A 27,317-nucleotide genomic window follows, 5' to 3' on the forward strand; every position below is an offset into this window, starting at 1 on the left:
ATTGGTTGGTTGAGATTGAGAACTTGGGATACATTTTTAATGCAAAACGATGGATTTAATTTTCTTTTCTTTTTCATTTTTATTTATTGTTGAAAGAAAGAATATCACGATTCTTTCGCTTGTCCATGAACTTGGGAAAATAGCCAATTTAGTCCTCAAACTATTTTACTAAAGCCGATTTGGTCCCTTAACATTTTATCACATGAATTAAGTCCCTTAACCAAAATTATTGTGCTAATTGAGGACCTATACGGTATCGCCACCCAAAATACATGTTTCTATACACAAACCAATGGCGAGGCAGGGGTTTTTTGGAAGTACATAGTAGAATTTCTACGGGAAGCAAGACACCAACCATTTTGCATCCAAATTGGGGGAAACCTTTGAAGCGAAATAGGTGAGCAAAATTAGGGGTTTTTTTCGATGCAAATTGCCACCAATCGAGGGAGATGTGTGACGACCCCACCTTCCCCTAAGGCGAACCAGAGGGTTCGGCGGACCGCCTGCCCAACTCTCGCCGGGACTCAGTCGCACACTACAGTCCTCAACTCAATTACAATATAAATCTCAAAATTACATCAAATTCTCCAATGATTACATATCACAAATGCAGCGGAAACTGATTCCAATCGTGGAACGTATACTTACATCCATATCAATTTCAAATATTTATACAAGACCAACTCGTACATAAAATAGATCCAAACTTAAACTGTACACGATATAAGCCATCCAGTCACGTGAATAAGCACTCCAAGCTTTTCTTCGCCTTGAGCCCTGGGGGGGAAATAAAACATTTTTTGGGGTGAGGTAGAAGCTCAGCGAGTAACCATTAAAATCAGTAATCAAATCGGTTTCACAATAGTTCATTTCAATGATGTCATATAGCAATGATAAATCCGGAAACAACTACAACATTTGCAAAACAGTAAATATGGATTATCAATAATTCAAGAAACATTTACAATGGAAAGCGATAGTAACATTCATGAAAGGATACATTCATTCTCCTGACATTTCCTCGCTCATTTGGTCATTCATTTTATTTCATTCACCCCGTCCCTGGCTTTTGGCCAGGCTCCACCAACCTACATAGGTAATACTCGAGTATACCAAACGTTCACCCAAGTTCCTAATCGCCTGACCGAGTCCGCTTCTGGCGCAAGACGACCGGTAACAAGGGGCAATGGCCAGTTCAGCCCAAAAGGCTTACATCATGCGCAACTAGCATTTCAATAATTAAATCCTTGAAAATTGCACAGCTATTTAGGTCGAGTGCGATAAAGTACACACTCGCCTCGAAAACTCGTTTTGGAAATCATTATAAGCGCTTAACACGTTATCAACCAAAATACAAGTCATGAAGTCAAGAAACATAGCAAACAAGGCACACTCAAATGCCAGCACACATGATATGCAAGAAAACATTTCAAAAGTAACTTTGGAAACAGTTCAAAAGTAAATAATGTAAGAAACGGTTCATAAATAACTTTAGAAGTAGTTTGAGGTCACTCACCTCCACGGCTCAGAAACCATCCATCATATATCATTACCTTGCCCGAGTCCAAGCTCTAAATCACAAACTCAAAGCAATCATACATTCTCAAAGTTCGGACAACATTTCCCCATAAATGCTTCATTTCCAACCTACAATATATTACCGATCACACATACGGTTAATAAGCAATAAAATATATCTAATTAGGCCACAATATCCCTCAATCAAAGCTAATTAGAAGCTTAAAATCCACCATTAGAAAAACCCCCAATTAAACCCTAGAAACCGGAATTCATTCCCTCAAGCGTAAATTTGGGCAGCATGCCCTTTGTGTTTACCTAATTTTCCAGCCATTTAGGCTTCATTATTTTTCCTCAGCCAATCCCAAAGTCATATATATCATAATGCAAGTCAATAGCCGTTCCATAGGCTCATAACAATACAAGGACAAAATTTAAGCTAACAACAAGTGTGGAAACGAAGTTTACAAAAGACAGTTTTGATGGGTTTTTGCGGAATGGGTACATCTGAGGCTACGCTTATCGGATTGAGGTGAAACATATACCGTTTTGAAGCTAAGACACAAGGCTACAATGTTCATGAAAATCACTTAGTCCAGTTTCCAATGCAACATAGTCAAATCCTCAATTTACAGAACCAAAATCTCACTCGTTGGCTGTCTAACCGCATTGTACTGTAATGGTCATATCTCAGGTTACAAAAGTCCGATTCAGTTGTTCTTAGAGGCGTTTGAAATCTAAGTAAGAATACTACAACTTTCATGTTTCAGGAAAAAGCTAAATCAGAATGGATCCTAGTCGAAAAACGTGATAAACTGGACTTAACTGATCACACGGACTGCTTGGGAAATACTTAAAACAGTAAGGGTATTTTGGACTTTTCATGTCCTACGTTGCTCCGATTGAGCTGAAATTTTGTAGGCACCTATAAAATACCATTATCTACAACTTTCATGTTTCATGCCAAGCCAAATTCGGCCTCTAAGTAGGTGATACAGAAACAGGCAGAACTGAATTTTCAAGTTCCTGAAATCTGGAAATTCTTGAAATCAAATGCTAATTTCTTTATTTTTGGCTTGCTTCACCATCTTAACTTCCCATATTAAACTTTAAACATCAAAGCCCCAAATTGTAAGCACTAGAAGAATCATAGGGAAACTGTAAAAATTCCAATAAAATGGAAAATCATGATCCAAGCCTCTATTTCACCACATACATCAATAATTCAACCATATGTGACATATTTAGCAACTAATCACGCATTTAATCGGAGAATCAAGGTTCTAGCATGTATACCTTTCCAAGGAAACTAGAAACAAGTGTTCAAGGCCTTTGCTCCTCAAGAAAATTACACCGATAGGTAGCCTTTGTGCTAGATAACAACTTAATCGGAGTAGATTTGCGCGAATAGAAGAAACTTTTCAAGATTTGGAGAAGAACAAGATGAACTCTCTTTGTCTTTCTCTCTCTCTCTAATTTCGGTTATGGGGCAGAAAAATGAAGAAGAAAGGCTGTTCTTGAGTAGTTAAGAAGACAAGAGATTAGGAGTAATCTAAGCCACAAGTTTGGCCAACACTTGGTTTAATTACAACCACAAGAATTTCTCTTTCTTCTCCTTGCATTTTGGCCACAAATTTTTGGTCAAGAAGTCATCATGAGAGAGGAGATATTTTGCTCAAATATCAATAAACTTATATGGTAAGAAAGTGGTGGTCAATTGGTGCGTTCAATCGGTAATGCGCGGGTCCCGCCGTTTTTCTTAAAAACACACGTACTAGGGTTTTTACTTCCTATTCACTAACCTCATCTCATTGCTCCTAATCACATATTATTTATCACTTACAAGTCACTTTTAATCACCAAATTGATCCTTGGTCAGTACCGAAAATTCATCCGGTGGAAAATCACGAAAACCCTAATTTGCCCAATCTTGAAAATGAAGAGTGAAACCCTACTTTCTAGGCTCATTTGCACTTATTATGGAATAATTGGATAGTAGGGCTTTAATAAATAATAATTTCCAAATAAAAGGAAATTTTTAAGAAAACGTGAGGAATTTTCCAATTCCAGTGATTAAAATTAGGGTTTCAATTAAAATGTGAGAGATTTAAGAAAACCGGTTAGTCACAAGTAAACTAGGGTTTTTGACTAAAATATTGGGGTTTCTAGTCTTTTAAAATAAAATAAGGTTTTAAATCAAACCCGAAGAAATATACTTTAATATTTTCTTCACAAACAACCTCCTAATAATCAGGATGTTACAATCTCCCCTCCTTAAAAGAATGTCGTCCTCGACATTCCATCTTGTACTAATCAAGTCAAAACATCCCGCAAGAATCACTGATATTTCAAACCAAACCCACAGTCCGGCATCCCAAACTTCAAGCCTAGGATACACTACAAAGATCTGAAGCCTAAGCTCTGATACCAACTGTGACGACCCCACCTTCCCCTAAGGCGAACCAGAGGGTTCGGCGGACCGCCTGCCCAGCTCTCGCCGGGACTCAGTCGCACACTACAGTCCTCAACCCAATTACAATATAAATCTCAAAATTACATCAAATTCTCCAATGATTACATATCACAAATGCAGCGGAAACTGATTCCAATCGTGGAACGTATACTTACATCCATATCAATTTCAAATATTTATACAAGACCAACTCGTACATAAAATAGATCCAAACTTAAACTGTACACGATATAAGCCATCCAGTCACGTGAATAAGCACTCCAAGCTTTTCTTCGCCTTGAGCCCTGGGGGGGAAATAAAACATTTTTTGGGGTGAGCTAGAAGCTCAGCGAGTAACCATTAAAATCAGTAATCAAATCGGTTTCACAATAGTTCATTTCAATGATGTCATATAGCAATGATAAATCCGGAAACAACTACAACATTTGCAAAACAGTAAATATGGATTATCAATAATTCAAGAAACATTTACAATGGAAAGCGATAGTAACATTCATGAAAGGATACATTCATTCTCCTGACATTTCCTCGCTCATTTGGTCATTCATTTTATTTCATTCACCCCGTCCCTGGCTTTTGGCCAGGCTCCACCAACCTACATAGGTAATACTCGAGTATACCAAACGTTCACCCAAGTTCCTAATCGCCTGACCGAGTCCGCTTCTGGCGCAAGACGACCGGTAACAAGGGGCAATGGCCAGTTCAGCCCAAAAGGCTTACATCATGCGCAACTAGCATTTCAATAATTAAATCCTTGAAAATTGCACAGCTATTTAGGTCGAGTGCGATAAAGTACACACTCGCCTCGAAAACTCGTTTTGGAAATCATTATAAGCGCTTAACACGTTATCAACCAAAATACAAGTCATGAAGTCAAGAAACATAGCAAACAAGGCACACTCAAATGCCAGCACACATGATATGCAAGAAAACATTTCAAAAGTAACTTTGGAAACAGTTCAAAAGTAAATAATGTAAGAAACGGTTCATAAATAACTTTAGAAGTAGTTTGAGGTCACTCACCTCCACGGCTCAGAAACCATCCATCATATATCATTACCTTGCCCGAGTCCAAGCTCTAAATCACAAACTCAAAGCAATCATACATTCTCAAAGTTCGGACAACATTTCCCCATAAATGCTTCATTTCCAACCTACAATATATTACCGATCACACATACGGTTAATAAGCAATAAAATATATCTAATTAGGCCACAATATCCCTCAATCAAAGCTAATTAGAAGCTTAAAAGCCACCATTAGAAAAACCCCCAATTAAACCCTAGAAACCGGAATTCATTCCCTCAAGCGTAAATTTGGGCAGCATGCCCTTTGTGTTTACCTAATTTTCCAGCCATTTAGGCTTCATTATTTGTCCTCAGCCAATCCCAAAGTCATATATATCATAATGCAAGTCAATAGCCGTTCCATAGGCTCATAACAATACAAGGACAAAATTTAAGCTAACAACAAGTGTGGAAACGAAGTTTACAAAAGACAGTTTTGATGGGTTTTTGCGGAATGGGTACATCTGAGGCTACGCTTATCGGATTGAGGTGAAACATATACCGTTTTGAAGCTAAGACACAAGGCTACAATGTTCATGAAAATCACTTAGTCCAGTTTCCAATGCAACATAGTCAAATCCTCAATTTACAGAACCAAAATCTCACTCGTTGGCTGTCTAACCGCATTGTACTGTAATGGTCATATCTCAGGTTACAAAAGTCCGATTCAGTTGTTCTTAGAGGCGTTTGAAAGCTAAGTAAGAATATTACAACTTTCATGTTTCAGCAAAAAGCTAAATCAGAATGGATCCTAGTCAAAAAACGTGATAAACTGGACTTAACTGATCACACGGACTGCTTGGGAAATACTTAAAACAGTAAGGGTATTTTGGACTTTTCATGTCCTACGTTGCTCCGATTGAGCTGAAATTTTGTAGGCACCTATAAAATACCATTATATACAACTTTCATGTTTCATGCCAAGCCAAATTCGGCCTCTAACTAGGTGATACAGAAACGGGCAGAACTGAATTTTCAAGTTCCTGAAATCTGGAAATTCTTGAAATCAAATGCTAATTTCTTTATTTTTGGCTTGCTTCACCATCTTAACTTCCCATATTAAACTTTAAACATCAAAGCCCCAAATTGTAAGCACTAGAAGAATCATAGGGAAACTGTAAAAATTCCAATAAAATGGAAAATCATGATCCAAGCCTCTATTTCACCACATACATCAATAATTCAACCATATGTGACATATTTAGCAACTAATCACGCATTTAATCGGAGAATCAAGGTTCTAGCATGTATACCTTTCCAAGGAAACTAGAAACAAGTGTTCAAGGCCTTTGCTCCTCAAGAAAATTACACCGGTAGGTAGCCTTTGTGCTAGATAACAACTTAATCGGAGTAGATTTGCGCGAATAGAAGAAACTTTTCAAGATTTGGAGAAGAACAAGATGAACTCTCTTTGTCTTTCTCTCTCTCTCTAATTTCGGTTATGGGGCAGAAAAATGAAGAAGAAAGGCTGTTCTTGAGTAGTTAAGAAGACAAGAGATTAGGAGTAATCTAAGCCACAAGTTTGGCCAACACTTGGTTTAATTACAACCACAAGAATTTCTCTTTCTTCTCCTTGCATTTTGGCCACAAATTTTTGGTCAAGAAGTCATCATGAGAGAGGAGATATTTTGCTCAAATATCAATAAACTTATATGGTAAGAAAGTGGTGGTCAATTGGTGCGTTCAATCGGTAATGCGCGGGTCCCGCCGGTTCGCGCCGTTTTTCTTAAAAACACACGTACTAGGGTTTTTACTTCCTATTCACTAACCTCATCTCATTGCTCCTAATCACATATTATTTATCACTTACGAGTCACTTTTAATCACCAAATTGATCCTTGGTCAGTACCGAAAATTCATCCGGTGGAAAATCACGAAAACCCTAATTTGCCCAATCTTGAAAATGAAGAGTGAAACCCTACTTTCTAGGCTCATTTGCACTTATTATGGAATAATTGGATAGTAGGGCTTTAATAAATAATAATTTCCAAATAAAAGGAAATTTTTAAGAAAACGTGAGGAATTTTCCAATTCCAGTGATTAAAATTAGGGTTTCAATTAAAATGTGAGAGATTTAAGAAAACCGGTTAGTCACAAGTAAACTAGGGTTTTTGACTAAAATATTGGGGTTTCTAGTCTTTTAAAATAAAATAAGGTTTTAAATCAAACCCGAAGAAATATACTTTAATATTTTCTTCACAAACAACCTCCTAATAATCAGGATGTTACAATCTCCCCTCCTTAAAAGAATGTCGTCCTCGACATTCCATCTTGTACTAATCAAGTCAAAACATCCCGCAAGAATCACTGATATTTCAAACCAAACCCACAGTCCGGCATCCCAAACTTCAAGCCTAGGATACACTACAAAGATCTGAAGCCTAAGCTCTGATACCAACTGTGACGACCCCACCTTCCCCTAAGGCGAACCAGAGGGTTCGGCGGACCGCCTGCCCAGCTCTCGCCGGGACTCAGTCGCACACTACAGTCCTCAACCCAATTACAATATAAATCTCAAAATTACATCAAATTCTCCAATGATTACATATCACAAATGCAGCGGAAACTGATTCCAATCGTGGAACGTATACTTACATCCATATCAATTTCAAATATTTATACAAGACCAACTCGTACATAAAATAGATCCAAACTTAAACTGTACACGATATAAGCCATCCAGTCACGTGAATAAGCACTCCAAGCTTTTCTTCGCCTTGAGCCCTGGGGGGGAAATAAAACATTTTTTGGGGTGAGCTAGAAGCTCAGCGAGTAACCATTAAAATCAGTAATCAAATCGGTTTCACAATAGTTCATTTCAATGATGTCATATAGCAATGATAAATCCGGAAACAACTACAACATTTGCAAAACAGTAAATATGGATTTTCAATAATTCAAGAAACATTTACAATGGAAAGCGATAGTAACATTCATGAAAGGATACATTCATTCTCCTGACATTTCCTCGCTCATTTGGTCATTCATTTTATTTCATTCACCCCGTCCCTGGCTTTTGGCCAGGCTCCACCAACCTACATAGGTAATACTCGAGTATACCAAACGTTCACCCAAGTTCCTAATCGCCTGACCGAGTCCGCTTCTGGCTCAAGACGACCGGTAACAAGGGGCAATGGCCAGTTCAGCCCAAAAGGCTTACATCATGCGCAACTAGCATTTCAATAATTAAATCCTTGAAAATTGCACAGCTATTTAGGTCGAGTGCGATAAAGTACACACTCGCCTCGAAAACTCGTTTTGGAAATCATTATAAGCGCTTAACACGTTATCAACCAAAATACAAGTCATGAAGTCAAGAAACATAGCAAACAAGGCACACTCAAATGCCAGCACACATGATATGCAAGAAAACATTTCAAAAGTAACTTTGGAAACAGTTCAAAAGTAAATAATGTAAGAAACGGTTCATAAATAACTTTAGAAGTAGTTTGAGGTCACTCACCTCCACGGCTCAGAAACCATCCATCATATATCATTACCTTGCCCGAGTCCAAGCTCTAAATCACAAACTCAAAGCAATCATACATTCTCAAAGTTCGGACAACATTTCCCCATAAATGCTTCATTTCCAACCTACAATATATTACCGATCACACATACGGTTAATAAGCAATAAAATATATCTAATTAGGCCACAATATCCCTCAATCAAAGCTAATTAGAAGCTTAAAAGCCACCATTAGAAAAACCCCCAATTAAACCCTAGAAACCGGAATTCATTCCCTCAAGCGTAAATTTGGGCAGCATGCCCTTTGTGTTTACCTAATTTTCCAGCCATTTAGGCTTCATTATTTTTCCTCAGCCAATCCCAAAGTCATATATATCATAATGCAAGTCAATAGCCGTTCCATAGGCTCATAACAATACAAGGACAAAATTTAAGCTAACAACAAGTGTGGAAACGAAGTTTACAAAAGACAGTTTTGATGGGTTTTTGCGGAATGGGTACATCTGAGGCTACGCTTATCGGATTGAGGTGAAACATATACCGTTTTGAAGCTAAGACACAAGGCTACAATGTTCATGAAAATCACTTAGTCCAGTTTCCAATGCAACATAGTCAAATCCTCAATTTACAGAACCAAAATCTCACTCGTTGGCTGTCTAACCGCATTGTACTGTAATGGTCATATCTCAGGTTACAAAAGTCCGATTCAGTTGTTCTTAGAGGCGTTTGAAAGCTAAGTAAGAATACTACAACTTTCATGTTTCAGCAAAAAGCTAAATCAGAATGGATCCTAGTCAAAAAACGTGATAAACTGGACTTAACTGATCACACGGACTGCTTGGGAAATACTTAAAACAGTAAGGGTATTTTGGACTTTTCATGTCCTACGTTGCTCCGATTGAGCTGAAATTTTGTAGGCACCTATAAAATACCATTATCTACAACTTTCATGTTTCATGCCAAGCCAAATTCGGCCTCTAAGTAGGTGATACAGAAACGGGCAGAACTGAATTTTCAAGTTCCTGAAATCTGGAAATTCTTGAAATCAAATGCTAATTTCTTTATTTTTGGCTTGCTTCACCATCTTAACTTCCCATATTAAACTTTAAACATCAAAGCCCCAAATTGTAAGCACTAGAAGAATCATAGGGAAACTGTAAAAATTCCAATAAAATGGAAAATCATGATCCAAGCCTCTATTTCACCACATACATCAATAATTCAACCATATGTGACATATTTAGCAACTAATCACGCATTTAATCGGAGAATCAAGGTTCTAGCATGTATACCTTTCCAAGGAAACTAGAAACAAGTGTTCAAGGCCTTTGCTCCTCAAGAAAATTACACCGGTAGGTAGCCTTTGTGCTAGATAACAACTTAATCGGAGTAGATTTGCGCGAATAGAAGAAACTTTTCAAGATTTGGAGAAGAACAAGATGAACTCTCTTTGTCTTTCTCTCTCTCTCTAATTTCGGTTATGGGGCAGAAAAATGAAGAAGAAAGGCTGTTCTTGAGTAGTTAAGAAGACAAGAGATTAGGAGTAATCTAAGCCACAAGTTTGGCCAACACTTGGTTTAATTACAACCACAAGAATTTCTCTTTCTTCTCCTTGCATTTTGGCCACAAATTTTTGGTCAAGAAGTCATCATGAGAGAGGAGATATTTTGCTCAAATATCAATAAACTTATATGGTAAGAAAGTGGTGGTCAATTGGTGCGTTCAATCGGTAATGCGCGGGTCCCGCCGGTTCGCGCCGTTTTTCTTAAAAACACACGTACTAGGGTTTTTACTTCCTATTCACTAACCTCATCTCATTGCTCCTAATCACATATTATTTATCACTTACGAGTCACTTTTAATCACCAAATTGATCCTTGGTCAGTACCGAAAATTCATCCGGTGGAAAATCACGAAAACCCTAATTTGCCCAATCTTGAAAATGAAGAGTGAAACCCTACTTTCTAGGCTCATTTGCACTTATTATGGAATAATTGGATAGTAGGGCTTTAATAAATAATAATTTCCAAATAAAAGGAAATTTTTAAGAAAACGTGAGGAATTTTCCAATTCCAGTGATTAAAATTAGGGTTTCAATTAAAATGTGAGAGATTTAAGAAAACCGGTTAGTCACAAGTAAACTAGGGTTTTTGACTAAAATATTGGGGTTTCTAGTCTTTTAAAATAAAATAAGGTTTTAAATCAAACCCGAAGAAATATACTTTAATATTTTCTTCACAAACAACCTCCTAATAATCAGGATGTTACAATCTCCCCTCCTTAAAAGAATGTCGTCCTCGACATTCCATCTTGTACTAATCAAGTCAAAACATCCCGCAAGAATCACTGATATTTCAAACCAAACCCACAGTCCGGCATCCCAAACTTCAAGCCTAGGATACACTACAAAGATCTGAAGCCTAAGCTCTGATACCAACTGTGACGACCCCACCTTCCCCTAAGGCGAACCAGAGGGTTCGGCGGACCGCCTGCCCAGCTCTCGCCGGGACTCAGTCGCACACTACAGTCCTCAACCCAATTACAATATAAATCTCAAAATTACATCAAATTCTCCAATGATTACATATCACAAATGCAGCGGAAACTGATTCCAATCGTGGAACGTATACTTACATCCATATCAATTTCAAATATTTATACAAGACCAACTCGTACATAAAATAGATCCAAACTTAAACTGTACACGATATAAGCCATCCAGTCACGTGAATAAGCACTCCAAGCTTTTCTTCGCCTTGAGCCCTGGGGGGGAAATAAAACATTTTTTGGGGTGAGCTAGAAGCTCAGCGAGTAACCATTAAAATCAGTAATCAAATCGGTTTCACAATAGTTCATTTCAATGATGTCATATAGCAATGATAAATCCGGAAACAACTACAACATTTGCAAAACAGTAAATATGGATTTTCAATAATTCAAGAAACATTTACAATGGAAAGCGATAGTAACATTCATGAAAGGATACATTCATTCTCCTGACATTTCCTCGCTCATTTGGTCATTCATTTTATTTCATTCACCCCGTCCCTGGCTTTTGGCCAGGCTCCACCAACCTACATAGGTAATACTCGAGTATACCAAACGTTCACCCAAGTTCCTAATCGCCTGACCGAGTCCGCTTCTGGCTCAAGACGACCGGTAACAAGGGGCAATGGCCAGTTCAGCCCAAAAGGCTTACATCATGCGCAACTAGCATTTCAATAATTAAATCCTTGAAAATTGCACAGCTATTTAGGTCGAGTGCGATAAAGTACACACTCGCCTCGAAAACTCGTTTTGGAAATCATTATAAGCGCTTAACACGTTATCAACCAAAATACAAGTCATGAAGTCAAGAAACATAGCAAACAAGGCACACTCAAATGCCAGCACACATGATATGCAAGAAAACATTTCAAAAGTAACTTTGGAAACAGTTCAAAAGTAAATAATGTAAGAAACGGTTCATAAATAACTTTAGAAGTAGTTTGAGGTCACTCACCTCCACGGCTCAGAAACCATCCATCATATATCATTACCTTGCCCGAGTCCAAGCTCTAAATCACAAACTCAAAGCAATCATACATTCTCAAAGTTCGGACAACATTTCCCCATAAATGCTTCATTTCCAACCTACAATATATTACCGATCACACATACGGTTAATAAGCAATAAAATATATCTAATTAGGCCACAATATCCCTCAATCAAAGCTAATTAGAAGCTTAAAAGCCACCATTAGAAAAACCCCCAATTAAACCCTAGAAACCGGAATTCATTCCCTCAAGCGTAAATTTGGGCAGCATGCCCTTTGTGTTTACCTAATTTTCCAGCCATTTAGGCTTCATTATTTTTCCTCAGCCAATCCCAAAGTCATATATATCATAATGCAAGTCAATAGCCGTTCCATAGGCTCATAACAATACAAGGACAAAATTTAAGCTAACAACAAGTGTGGAAACGAAGTTTACAAAAGACAGTTTTGATGGGTTTTTGCGGAATGGGTACATCTGAGGCTACGCTTATCGGATTGAGGTGAAACATATACCGTTTTGAAGCTAAGACACAAGGCTACAATGTTCATGAAAATCACTTAGTCCAGTTTCCAATGCAACATAGTCAAATCCTCAATTTACAGAACCAAAATCTCACTCGTTGGCTGTCTAACCGCATTGTACTGTAATGGTCATATCTCAGGTTACAAAAGTCCGATTCAGTTGTTCTTAGAGGCGTTTGAAAGCTAAGTAAGAATACTACAACTTTCATGTTTCAGCAAAAAGCTAAATCAGAATGGATCCTAGTCAAAAAACGTGATAAACTGGACTTAACTGATCACACGGACTGCTTGGGAAATACTTAAAACAGTAAGGGTATTTTGGACTTTTCATGTCCTACGTTGCTCCGATTGAGCTGAAATTTTGTAGGCACCTATAAAATACCATTATATACAACTTTCATGTTTCATGCCAAGCCAAATTCGGCCTCTAAGTAGGTGATACAGAAACGGGCAGAACTGAATTTTCAAGTTCCTGAAATCTGGAAATTCTTGAAATCAAATGCTAATTTCTTTATTTTTGGCTTGCTTCACCATCTTAACTTCCCATATTAAACTTTAAACATCAAAGCCCCAAATTGTAAGCACTAGAAGAATCATAGGGAAACTGTAAAAATTCCAATAAAATGGAAAATCATGATCCAAGCCTCTATTTCACCACATACATCAATAATTCAACCATATGTGACATATTTAGCAACTAATCACGCATTTAATCGGAGAATCAAGGTTCTAGCATGTATACCTTTCCAAGGAAACTAGAAACAAGTGTTCAAGGCCTTTGCTCCTCAAGAAAATTACACCGGTAGGTAGCCTTTGTGCTAGATAACAACTTAATCGGAGTAGATTTGCGCGAATAGAAGAAACTTTTCAAGATTTGGAGAAGAACAAGATGAACTCTCTTTGTCTTTCTCTCTCTCTCTAATTTCGGTTATGGGGCAGAAAAATGAAGAAGAAAGGCTGTTCTTGAGTAGTTAAGAAGACAAGAGATTAGGAGTAATCTAAGCCACAAGTTTGGCCAACACTTGGTTTAATTACAACCACAAGAATTTCTCTTTCTTCTCCTTGCATTTTGGCCACAAATTTTTGGTCAAGAAGTCATCATGAGAGAGGAGATATTTTGCTCAAATATCAATAAACTTATATGGTAAGAAAGTGGTGGTCAATTGGTGCGTTCAATCGGTAATGCGCGGGTCCCGCCGGTTCGCGCCGTTTTTCTTAAAAACACACGTACTAGGGTTTTTACTTCCTATTCACTAACCTCATCTCATTGCTCCTAATCACATATTATTTATCACTTACGAGTCACTTTTAATCACCAAATTGATCCTTGGTCAGTACCGAAAATTCATCCGGTGGAAAATCACGAAAACCCTAATTTGCCCAATCTTGAAAATGAAGAGTGAAACCCTACTTTCTAGGCTCATTTGCACTTATTATGGAATAATTGGATAGTAGGGCTTTAATAAATAATAATTTCCAAATAAAAGGAAATTTTTAAGAAAACGTGAGGAATTTTCCAATTCCAGTGATTAAAATTAGGGTTTCAATTAAAATGTGAGAGATTTAAGAAAACCGGTTAGTCACAAGTAAACTAGGGTTTTTGACTAAAATATTGGGGTTTCTAGTCTTTTAAAATAAAATAAGGTTTTAAATCAAACCCGAAGAAATATACTTTAATATTTTCTTCACAAACAACCTCCTAATAATCAGGATGTTACAATCTCCCCTCCTTAAAAGAATGTCGTCCTCGACATTCCATCTTGTACTAATCAAGTCAAAACATCCCGCAAGAATCACTGATATTTCAAACCAAACCCACAGTCCGGCATCCCAAACTTCAAGCCTAGGATACACTACAAAGATCTGAAGCCTAAGCTCTGATACCAACTGTGACGACCCCACCTTCCCCTAAGGCGAACCAGAGGGTTCGGCGGACCGCCTGCCCAGCTCTCGCCGGGACTCAGTCGCACACTACAGTCCTCAACCCAATTACAATATAAATCTCAAAATTACATCAAATTCTCCAATGATTACATATCACAAATGCAGCGGAAACTGATTCCAATCGTGGAACGTATACTTACATCCATATCAATTTCAAATATTTATACAAGACCAACTCGTACATAAAATAGATCCAAACTTAAACTGTACACGATATAAGCCATCCAGTCACGTGAATAAGCACTCCAAGCTTTTCTTCGCCTTGAGCCCTGGGGGGGAAATAAAACATTTTTTGGGGTGAGCTAGAAGCTCAGCGAGTAACCATTAAAATCAGTAATCAAATCGGTTTCACAATAGTTCATTTCAATGATGTCATATAGCAATGATAAATCCGGAAACAACTACAACATTTGCAAAACAGTAAATATGGATTTTCAATAATTCAAGAAACATTTACAATGGAAAGCGATAGTAACATTCATGAAAGGATACATTCATTCTCCTGACATTTCCTCGCTCATTTGGTCATTCATTTTATTTCATTCACCCCGTCCCTGGCTTTTGGCCAGGCTCCACCAACCTACATAGGTAATACTCGAGTATACCAAACGTTCACCCAAGTTCCTAATCGCCTGACCGAGTCCGCTTCTGGCTCAAGACGACCGGTAACAAGGGGCAATGGCCAGTTCAGCCCAAAAGGCTTACATCATGCGCAACTAGCATTTCAATAATTAAATCCTTGAAAATTGCACAGCTATTTAGGTCGAGTGCGATAAAGTACACACTCGCCTCGAAAACTCGTTTTGGAAATCATTATAAGCGCTTAACACGTTATCAACCAAAATACAAGTCATGAAGTCAAGAAACATAGCAAACAAGGCACACTCAAATGCCAGCACACATGATATGCAAGAAAACATTTCAAAAGTAACTTTGGAAACAGTTCAAAAGTAAATAATGTAAGAAACGGTTCATAAATAACTTTAGAAGTAGTTTGAGGTCACTCACCTCCACGGCTCAGAAACCATCCATCATATATCATTACCTTGCCCGAGTCCAAGCTCTAAATCACAAACTCAAAGCAATCATACATTCTCAAAGTTCGGACAACATTTCCCCATAAATGCTTCATTTCCAACCTACAATATATTACCGATCACACATACGGTTAATAAGCAATAAAATATATCTAATTAGGCCACAATATCCCTCAATCAAAGCTAATTAGAAGCTTAAAAGCCACCATTAGAAAAACCCCCAATTAAACCCTAGAAACCGGAATTCATTCCCTCAAGCGTAAATTTGGGCAGCATGCCCTTTGTGTTTACCTAATTTTCCAGCCATTTAGGCTTCATTATTTTTCCTCAGCCAATCCCAAAGTCATATATATCATAATGCAAGTCAATAGCCGTTCCATAGGCTCATAACAATACAAGGACAAAATTTAAGCTAACAACAAGTGTGGAAACGAAGTTTACAAAAGACAGTTTTGATGGGTTTTTGCGGAATGGGTACATCTGAGGCTACGCTTATCGGATTGAGGTGAAACATATACCGTTTTGAAGCTAAGACACAAGGCTACAATGTTCATGAAAATCACTTAGTCCAGTTTCCAATGCAACATAGTCAAATCCTCAATTTACAGAACCAAAATCTCACTCGTTGGCTGTCTAACCGCATTGTACTGTAATGGTCATATCTCAGGTTACAAAAGTCCGATTCAGTTGTTCTTAGAGGCGTTTGAAAGCTAAGTAAGAATACTACAACTTTCATGTTTCAGCAAAAAGCTAAATCAGAATGGATCCTAGTCAAAAAACGTGATAAACTGGACTTAACTGATCACACGGACTGCTTGGGAAATACTTAAAACAGTAAGGGTATTTTGGACTTTTCATGTCCTACGTTGCTCCGATTGAGCTGAAATTTTGTAGGCACCTATAAAATACCATTATCTACAACTTTCATGTTTCATGCCAAGCCAAATTCGGCCTCTAAGTAGGTGATACAGAAACGGGCAGAACTGAATTTTCAAGTTCCTGAAATCTGGAAATTCTTGAAATCAAATGCTAATTTCTTTATTTTTGGCTTGCTTCACCATCTTAACTTCCCATATTAAACTTTAAACATCAAAGCCCCAAATTGTAAGCACTAGAAGAATCATAGGGAAACTGTAAAAATTCCAATAAAATGGAAAATCATGATCCAAGCCTCTATTTCACCACATACATCAATAATTCAACCATATGTGACATATTTAGCAACTAATCACGCATTTAATCGGAGAATCAAGGTTCTAGCATGTATACCTTTCCAAGGAAACTAGAAACAAGTGTTCAAGGCCTTTGCTCCTCAAGAAAATTACACCGGTAGGTAGCCTTTGTGCTAGATAACAACTTAATCGGAGTAGATTTGCGCGAATAGAAGAAACTTTTCAAGATTTGGAGAAGAACAAGATGAACTCTCTTTGTCTTTCTCTCTCTCTCTAATTTCGGTTATGGGGCAGAAAAATGAAGAAGAAAGGCTGTTCTTGAGTAGTTAAGAAGACAAGAGATTAGGAGTAATCTAAGCCACAAGTTTGGCCAACACTTGGTTTAATTACAACCACAAGAATTTCTCTTTCTTCTCCTTGCATTTTGGCCACAAATTTTTGGTCAAGAAGTCATCATGAGAGAGGAGATATTTTGCTCAAATATCAATAAACTTATATGGTAAGAAAGTGGTGGTCAATTGGTGCGTTCAATCGGTAATGCGCGGGTCCCGCCGGTTCGCGCCGTTTTTCTTAAAAACACACGTACTAGGGTTTTTACTTCCTATTCACTAACCTCATCTCATTGCTCCTAATCACATATTATTTATCACTTACGAGTCACTTTTAATCACCAAATTGATCCTTGGTCAGTACCGAAAATTCATCCGGTGGAAAATCACGAAAACCCTAATTTGCCCAATCTTGAAAATGAAGAGTGAAACCCTACTTTCTAGGCTCATTTGCACTTATTATGGAATAATTGGATAGTAGGGCTTTAATAAATAATAATTTCCAAATAAAAGGAAATTTTTAAGAAAACGTGAGGAATTTTCCAATTCCAGTGATTAAAATTAGGGTTTCAATTAAAATGTGAGAGATTTAAGAAAACCGGTTAGTCACAAGTAAACTAGGGTTTTTGACTAAAATATTGGGGTTTCTAGTCTTTTAAAATAAAATAAGGTTTTAAATCAAACCCGAAGAAATATACTTTAATATTTTCTTCACAAACAACCTCCTAATAATCAGGATGTTACAATCTCCCCTCCTTAAAAGAATGTCGTCCTCGACATTCCATCTTGTACTAATCAAGTCAAAACATCCCGCAAGAATCACTGATATTTCAAACCAAACCCACAGTCCGGCATCCCAAACTTCAAGCCTAGGATACACTACAAAGATCTGAAGCCTAAGCTCTGATACCAACTGTGACGACCCCACCTTCCCCTAAGGCGAACCAGAGGGTTCGGCGGACCGCCTGCCCAGCTCTCGCCGGGACTCAGTCGCACACTACAGTCCTCAACCCAATTACAATATAAATCTCAAAATTACATCAAATTCTCCAATGATTACATATCACAAATGCAGCGGAAACTGATTCCAATCGTGGAACGTATACTTACATCCATATCAATTTCAAATATTTATACAAGACCAACTCGTACATAAAATAGATCCAAACTTAAACTGTACACGATATAAGCCATCCAGTCACGTGAATAAGCACTCCAAGCTTTTCTTCGCCTTGAGCCCTGGGGGGGAAATAAAACATTTTTTGGGGTGAGCTAGAAGCTCAGCGAGTAACCATTAAAATCAGTAATCAAATCGGTTTCACAATAGTTCATTTCAATGATGTCATATAGCAATGATAAATCCGGAAACAACTACAACATTTGCAAAACAGTAAATATGGATTTTCAATAATTCAAGAAACATTTACAATGGAAAGCGATAGTAACATTCATGAAAGGATACATTCATTCTCCTGACATTTCCTCGCTCATTTGGTCATTCATTTTATTTCATTCACCCCGTCCCTGGCTTTTGGCCAGGCTCCACCAACCTACATAGGTAATACTCGAGTATACCAAACGTTCACCCAAGTTCCTAATCGCCTGACCGAGTCCGCTTCTGGCTCAAGACGACCGGTAACAAGGGGCAATGGCCAGTTCAGCCCAAAAGGCTTACATCATGCGCAACTAGCATTTCAATAATTAAATCCTTGAAAATTGCACAGCTATTTAGGTCGAGTGCGATAAAGTACACACTCGCCTCGAAAACTCGTTTTGGAAATCATTATAAGCGCTTAACACGTTATCAACCAAAATACAAGTCATGAAGTCAAGAAACATAGCAAACAAGGCACACTCAAATGCCAGCACACATGATATGCAAGAAAACATTTCAAAAGTAACTTTGGAAACAGTTCAAAAGTAAATAATGTAAGAAACGGTTCATAAATAACTTTAGAAGTAGTTTGAGGTCACTCACCTCCACGGCTCAGAAACCATCCATCATATATCATTACCTTGCCCGAGTCCAAGCTCTAAATCACAAATTCAAAGCAATCATACATTCTCAAAGTTCGGACAACATTTCCCCATAAATGCTTCATTTCCAACCTACAATATATTACCGATCACACATACGGTTAATAAGCAATAAAATATATCTAATTAGGCCACAATATCCCTCAATCAAAGCTAATTAGAAGCTTAAAAGCCACCATTAGAAAAACCCCCAATTAAACCCTAGAAACCGGAATTCATTCCCTCAAGCGTAAATTTGGGCAGCATGCCCTTTGTGTTTACCTAATTTTCCAGCCATTTAGGCTTCATTATTTTTCCTCAGCCAATCCCAAAGTCATATATATCATAATGCAAGTCAATAGCCGTTCCATAGGCTCATAACAATACAAGGACAAAATTTAAGCAAACAACAAGTGTGGAAACGAAGTTTACAAAAGACAGTTTTGATGGGTTTTTGCGGAATGGGTACATCTGAGGCTACGCTTATCGGATTGAGGTGAAACATATACCGTTTTGAAGCTAAGACACAAGGCTACAATGTTCATGAAAATCACTTAGTCCAGTTTCCAATGCAACATAGTCAAATCCTCAATTTACAGAACCAAAATCTCACTCGTTGGCTGTCTAACCGCATTGTACTGTAATGGTCATATCTCAGGTTACAAAAGTCCGATTCAGTTGTTCTTAGAGGCGTTTGAAAGCTAAGTAAGAATACTACAACTTTCATGTTTCAGCAAAAAGCTAAATCAGAATGGATCCTAGTCGAAAAACGTGATAAACTGGACTTAACTGATCACACGGACTGCTTGGGAAATACTTAAAACAGTAAGGGTATTTTGGACTTTTCATGTCCTACGTTGCTCCGATTGAGCTGAAATTTTGTAGGCACCTATAAAATACCATTATCTACAACTTTCATGTTTCATGCCAAGCCAAATTCGGCCTCTAAGTAGGTGATACAGAAACGGGCAGAACTGAATTTTCAAGTTCCTGAAATCTGGAAATTCTTGAAATCAAATGCTAATTTCTTTATTTTTGGCTTGCTTCACCATCTTAACTTCCCATATTAAACTTTAAACATCAAAGCCCCAAATTGTAAGCACTAGAAGAATCATAGGGAAACTGTAAAAATTCCAATAAAATGGAAAATCATGATCCAAGCCTCTATTTCACCACATACATCAATAATTCAACCATATGTGACATATTTAGCAACTAATCACGCATTTAATCGGAGAATCAAGGTTCTAGCATGTATACCTTTCCAAGGAAACTAGAAACAAGTGTTCAAGGCCTTTGCTCCTCAAGAAAATTACACCGGTAGGTAGCCTTTGTGCTAGATAACAACTTAATCGGAGTAGATTTGCGCGAATAGAAGAAACTTTTCAAGATTTGGAGAAGAACAAGATGAACTCTCTTTGTCTTTCTCTCTCTCTCTAATTTCGGTTATGGGGCAGAAAAATGAAGAAGAAAGGCTGTTCTTGAGTAGTTAAGAAGACAAGAGATTAGGAGTAATCTAAGCCACAAGTTTGGCCAACACTTGGTTTAATTACAACCACAAGAATTTCTCTTTCTTCTCCTTGCATTTTGGCCACAAATTTTTGGTCAAGAAGTCATCATGAGAGAGGAGATATTTTGCTCAAATATCAATAAACTTATATGGTAAGAAAGTGGTGGTCAATTGGTGCGTTCAATCGGTAATGCGCGGGTCCCGCCGGTTCGCGCCGTTTTTCTTAAAAACACACGTACTAGGGTTTTTACTTCCTATTCACTAACCTCATCTCATTGCTCCTAATCACATATTATTTATCACTTACGAGTCACTTTTAATCACCAAATTGATCCTTGGTCAGTACCGAAAATTTATCCGGTGGAAAATCACGAAAACCCTAATTTGCCCAATCTTGAAAATGAAGAGTGAAACCCTACTTTCTAGGCTCATTTGCACTTATTATGGAATAATTGGATAGTAGGGCTTTAATAAATAATAATTTCCAAATAAAAGGAAATTTTTAAGAAAACGTGAGGAATTTTCCAATTCCAGTGATTAAAATTAGGGTTTCAATTAAAATGTGAGAGATTTAAGAAAACCGGTTAGTCACAAGTAAACTAGGGTTTTTGACTAAAATATTGGGGTTTCTAGTCTTTTAAAACAAAATAAGGTTTTAAATCAAACCCGAAGAAATATACTTTAATATTTTCTTCCCAAACAACCTCCTAATAATCGGGATGTTACAACCGATATAAGTTGTTGGTTGTTGAATTATAGTTGGTAGATTTTCCCTTTTCTAATTTCAATGATAGGGTTTTGGTACATATGAGATGTGGAGTATGGCATGGTATGTGTAGTGGCTTCTCTTGTTACTTTAGTTTCGGTGGTCCCTTTGTTGTAAAAAATACACTATGCTGTTGTTCTCGTGCTACTTAATTGGGTTACAGGATAGTGACCAAGCATGTGGATGCCTAATTAAAAAATTTTTTTGTCTTTTATGCAAAAAAAAAAGCACAGGACATGAGCTGGATTGTTTTACACTAAAAATGTATTATGGTGGGGTATATTTTGGACCACCAGAAGAAAAGTATGTAGGGGGTAGTATGGAATCCTTTGAAGGTGTTATTGCAAATGTAGTTAACATGTCACATCTCCATGGCTTTTGCACTTTTGTCGGATATGAAGAAAATGTCAAATTGCTTTTATAGAGTTCCTTGTGGAGATTGTACCTTCAAACTTCGCAATATAGAAAGTGAGGATGATGTTATAGACATGACCTCTATTGGGAAACAAATTGGTATGGTTGAGGTGTATTTGGTGCAAGAATTTCATATTAGATTTATTGATAGTAATGTAGGCAGCTCTAATGGAGATATTGGAGAGGCTGGTATATCAAATGAAGATGCTGTTTATATTGACATCACGTTTGAGGAGCCTACCACATTTGAAGAAACCAAGGTGCCAATTGAATTAATAGAGGAAGAAAATGGCTATGGGATTGAAGAAGATGCACAATCAGATTCTATAGAAAATGAAAGTTTGGTCGATAGTGATTATGACTTTAGGGATGATGAAGATGATGTCATTTTCAAGAAATCTGTTGTCGGTGCTAATAAAGAGCTTGAAAAAGCGAAGGAGACAACAGAAACAGTTGTTGATGAAAGCAAGAATGAATGCAGAAAAAATGAACAAAAAAAAACCTGTTGTTGGAGGAGCATTTAGGTAGCAAAATAGGAATGATACAACTGGTGACTTCAAGTTGTACGATGGAGAAAATATTAAAGTGCATGAAGAATCAGAGTCAATCAATTCTAAAGAGTTAAATAGCAATAGTGAAGCCTCGGATGAAGATTGTTCAAAGAGGAGAAAGCCAAGGTACGTGAGGTTTAGACTTGAGCATGATATGGTGGATCCAAAATTCTTTGTTGGGTTGTTGTTTGATCATAAATGAATATTTAAACGAGCTATTGATTATTATGGAGTCAAATGGGATAAACATTTTAGGTGGAGGTAAAAATGACACTAATAGAATGCGGGCTAAATGCAATAGTGCAAATTGTGACTGGTTCATTTATGCTTCAAAAGAGGTTGATAGTGACGCTTTTGTTATTAGAACCATGGGACCATCTTGCAATTGTGGTAGGACTTTTTACCACAAGCATGCCAATTCGGGTTTCCTAAGTAGACACTATATAGACTTTCTTAGATTAAATAAGAGAGTGAGTACCATAGAATTTAAGGAGAAGGTGCACTTAGAGCTAAATGTGAATATCACAAGAGACCAAGTGAGTAAGACCTTCATGAAGGCCAAGCTTTTGATCCATGGCAGTTACAAACAACAATACACAAAGCTTTGGGACTACTGCGAAGAGTTGTTAGCTTGTAATCCTGGTTCAACGGTACATATGGAGACAATGGTTGATGATATAAGTGGTAAGGAAAGATTTCAAAGTATATACATATGCTTTGAAGCATTGAAAAAAGGTTTCAAGGCTGGTTGTCGACAATTGATTGGTTTAGATGGTTGCCACTTGAGGGGTCCATATCCGGGAGTATTGTTGACTGCTGTTGGGATTGATGCCAACGGCTGCATCTACCCCATTACATACGCAGTAGTGAAAATTGAGAATAAGAGCTCATGGAAGTGGTTCATGAAGTTGTTGAAACATGACTTGTGCATTCATGAACAAAAAACATGGACTTTCATCAGTAATAGACAAAAGGTAATTCCAATCTTCTTGTTTTTTGGGTTACCTAGGCTGCAATTAATGAAAATATAACACGTCTTTTAAAAAAAAAATTGACGGTTACACCCTTACCAGGGATTGGGGTCTGCCATTCATGAAATCACTCCGAGTGTGGAGCATTAACATTGTGTAAGGCATCTACACAATAACATGAAGAAGTCATATCCAGGTGAAATCAATAAAAGCAAGATTTGAAGCTTGTGCATGATCATTATACATGCGCAAATTTGAGAGTGAGATGGATGCTTTAAAAGAGTGTGACCACAATGCTCATAAGTGGCTGGTGGATAATACAAACCCAACACAATGGTCAAGATCACACTTCAGAGAAACAACTAAGTGCGATATCCTACTAAATAACCTTTGTGAGAGTTTCAATTCTGTGATCTTGGAAGCTAGAGAGAAACCAGTCCTGGGTATGTTGGAGACCATTAGAATTTACCTCATGGATAGGATGTGGATAAAAAGAGAATGGATGAAGAAGAGAACTGATGTAATATGTCCAAAAATTCAAAAAAGCTTGAAAAGGCCAAAATTGAGGCTGCCACCAATATTGCTAGACACTCAGACGGCAAAAGATTCAAAGTGCGGCATATCTACGTTGGAACCTATGTTGTTGATGTCGATAGACGCACATGCACGTGTAGAAAGTGGGAGCACATGGGATTGCCCCTGTTGCCATGCAGTTTGCTGTATTCCACTAATAAATGCTACACCAGAGGACCACGTGCACAACTGCTACTCGAGAGAGGCATATTTGGCTGCGTATGAGCCAGCTATTGCTCCATTACTGGGACCTAATGCTTGGAGGGATTCTGGTAAGATCCTGATCCTACCACCAAAGAAGTTGAGACTTTCTGATAGGCCAAAAAAAGCAAGGAGGAGGGAACCAAATGAACCTCGAAAAGTAATAATGGAGTGACTAAACTGTCAAGAGCGGGAATTACTACACCAAGCTGCTCAAAATGTCATAAAAAGGGGCATACAATAAGGAAATGTCCATTGGTTATACCTGAGCAGTTAGTTGGCCATGGCACTGGAAGGGGGCCTTCTCTCAATAGTAGCAAATGTCAACGGTATGGTCACAATCGAAGAACATGTCCAACTAGTCATCCCAAGGGCCACTCTGATGTTGTAGGGACTGACTTAGACCATAGCCAGGCTGGTATACGTCCTCTTCTACATATTTTTCAACACTACTATTTTGCCAAAATTCATATAACCTTTGCTGTTTTCTCTAACTTTTAAATTTTTTCCATATTAACAAGCACAACTAAGAGGTGAACAACCTGTTGCTGGTGAAGGCTGTCAAGTGGACATACAAATTGTTGTTCATGAAGAAAATGGTTAATAAATTTGATGACATATGGTTAATCATAATTGAGTTATGTTTCATTTAATTTGAGGACATACATAACTTAAATTCAATATTTTTTTCATTTTTTGCTTTGTAGTTTCAAGTGCACATTCCACTGAAGTTGTTGAACTAAAGAAGAAAATCAAATGCTACTTCTGTTGAGCTCCAGGGCATAACAAAAAGACATATCCTTCTATACAAGCACAAGGTTAATGAACTTAACATTTGGTTTGCTCCGTAAGTCATTCCATTGACTAATACTTGTTGATCATATGTAGACTCATAGACTTATAGATGAACCGGATGATGCCAATCAACCAGGAATAACACAACTTGACTAGCCATGCACGTGCGATGAAGAAACTCCTCTTAATTTCGCTATTGCTGGACCTATCTCTAAAAGAATAAAATTGTAACTTGTTACTGGCCGTTGTCCACGATGATAGAGCATGACTGAATTTTGTGGTGATGTTGTTCTTTGGGTCAACCCACATTTTGTATAGCTTTTGTTAGCATGGTTGAACCCAGAATTGTGTTTAGCTTTTGTGTATAGCTTTTGTTAGCATGGTTGAACCCAGAATTGCGTTTAGCTTTTGTTAAGTTACAATTGACTTCTTCAGTGAACGAGTGCTTTTGTTACTAGTTGGAAATGTAGCTAACCACATGTATTCATGATTTTAGTTTTATATATTGTGTATGTATTAAAATGGTTGTTTGGTTGGCAGGTGAAATTGTTCATTTTTAAGGCGAAACTCTGTCGAAATTTTTTCAAATTTTAACACAATATAATGTTATGATATCCAATCTAGCCTTATATACCATATAAATTATCATGTCCAACAACAAGAATAAACAAAGACATCTTTACAAACGAGAACATTACATTGCATACCAACTTGGCCTTGCACAAGTTTGCACCTACACAAATTTGTAGCAACATGCCTAATCAGCTTAAACCTACTAAAGGCTATTTTTTTTCCAGCAACTACACTATTTTTGATGCAACATTTTGAGTCCTAGTTCCACAGGCTTTCTTCTTGCATTGTGAACCCATACTACCATTAATAAGATGCAACCTCCTACCAGTGCCAACATCAACATCTGGGCTTTTTTTTTCAAATTTTGAATTTCTATCCTCATTTCCTTGTTATCTCCTTTGGCTTTCCTTAGTTCCCTTAACAATTTCGAAATCGTGTTCTTTGTATACTCTGGCAAGGGCAGATCGTACCATAAAAAAAAATTGCAACAATGAGATGTCTGCATTCAAAATTAATTTGTCATTATTGATAAAACTTAAATAAATACACCCCAACCACTACGAAGATTATTAAAATTTAAGCATTTGGCTGGTCTCATTACACCGTAATTTCTACATCCACGAAACCTTCTTGACGGATTTGCTGCAGTCCAAGAAGACACTATTCCGCAGGATTCTTGGCAATGGCACTTCACGATTTCCTCTCCATTGTAGTATTCAGCTTTTCCTGGGCTAGATCCTCCAAAATGTGAACTTCCATATGCCTCCTTTCTTGAAGACCGATTTGTAGCTGAGCTGGACGATCCCACATCCAAATTTCTCCATCTGTTATGCACTTCATTCTGTGTACTTGAAGACATTTTAGTTGTAACCTTGAATTGAGAATAGGTGGAAGAACCCTAATATCTTCCTCTAGCTTCTCACCAAAGGTTTCCCCCAATTTGGATGCAAAATTGTTGGTGTCTTGCTTCCCATAGAAATCCTACTGAATACTTCCAAAAAAGCCCCTGCCTCTCCTTTGGTTTGTGTACAGAAACATGTGTTTTGGGTGGCGACACCGTATAAGTCCTCAATTGGCACAATAATTTTAGTTAAGGGACTTAATTCATGCGATAAAATTTTAAGGGACCAAATCAGCTTTAGTAAAATAGTTTGAGGACTAAATTGGCAAATTTCCCCATGAACTTTTCAACATTCTTGTTTTAGAAAGAAAATGAGGTGAACTTGATTGAACAATTATTTAGTACAACTAATACATTATTATGGCTTCTTGAGAAATACCTTTTAAACTTGTTAAAAGAACTTAATATTAATTAATAGCTTTTTTTTTTTTCCTTACAAGGGAATTGTGAAGTCAATCAGCTGAATTCAAAATTACCCGATTAATGGCTCTACCGGTCGAACAACAACGTACCTTTCATGGCTTTAACATTTTATTCATCATAGATCTAGTATGTGTTAATTTATTAATGTATTCATTTGTGTTTGAAGTTTATCGTGATAGTATATGAGAAATAGCTTGTTAGATACCCCTGCTAAGTTGGCGGTTTACCAACAATCAAATTTACAAGACAAAACAAGAAGCAAAAGAGAGAAAAGGAAAGAAATAGAAAACCGAAAACCCAAAGAATACAAGATCTTGAGTTTATTCTGATCGGTTCGAGGGGTTAAAATTTTTGCTAGGATCAGATTTTTGTTTACATGGGTGAAAAGTATGCATACAGTCAAACACATACTAAATTCACAGACGAGAGAAGAGAGAGAGAGCACATGACTAAAATTGTGCTTAGAAAAATAAGTGTCAAGTGCTTAGATGTTTTTTTCTTTTGTGTTTGGGATGTAATACTAGTTAAAAATAAAAAAGAACTTGCCAGACAAAC

At 37.4% G+C, this 27,317-nt stretch overlaps 1 protein-coding gene across 1 annotated transcript; it reads left to right on the forward strand.

Moving 5' to 3' along the window:
• Positions 1-23,540: 23,540 nt before the first annotated feature.
• LOC140015901 (uncharacterized) lies at positions 23,541-24,842 on the forward strand. Its single transcript, XM_072068736.1, has 4 exons — positions 23,541-24,230; positions 24,344-24,488; positions 24,592-24,669; positions 24,778-24,842. The coding sequence occupies exons 1-4, from the start codon at positions 23,541-23,543 to the stop codon at positions 24,840-24,842; spliced, it is 978 nt and encodes a 325-aa protein (XP_071924837.1).
• Positions 24,843-27,317: the final 2,475 nt, after the last annotated feature.

This window comes from Coffea arabica, chromosome 10c, assembly GCF_036785885.1.
Source record: "Coffea arabica cultivar ET-39 chromosome 10c, Coffea Arabica ET-39 HiFi, whole genome shotgun sequence".
In the NCBI taxonomy this organism is placed as follows: Eukaryota; Viridiplantae; Streptophyta; class Magnoliopsida; order Gentianales; family Rubiaceae; genus Coffea; species Coffea arabica.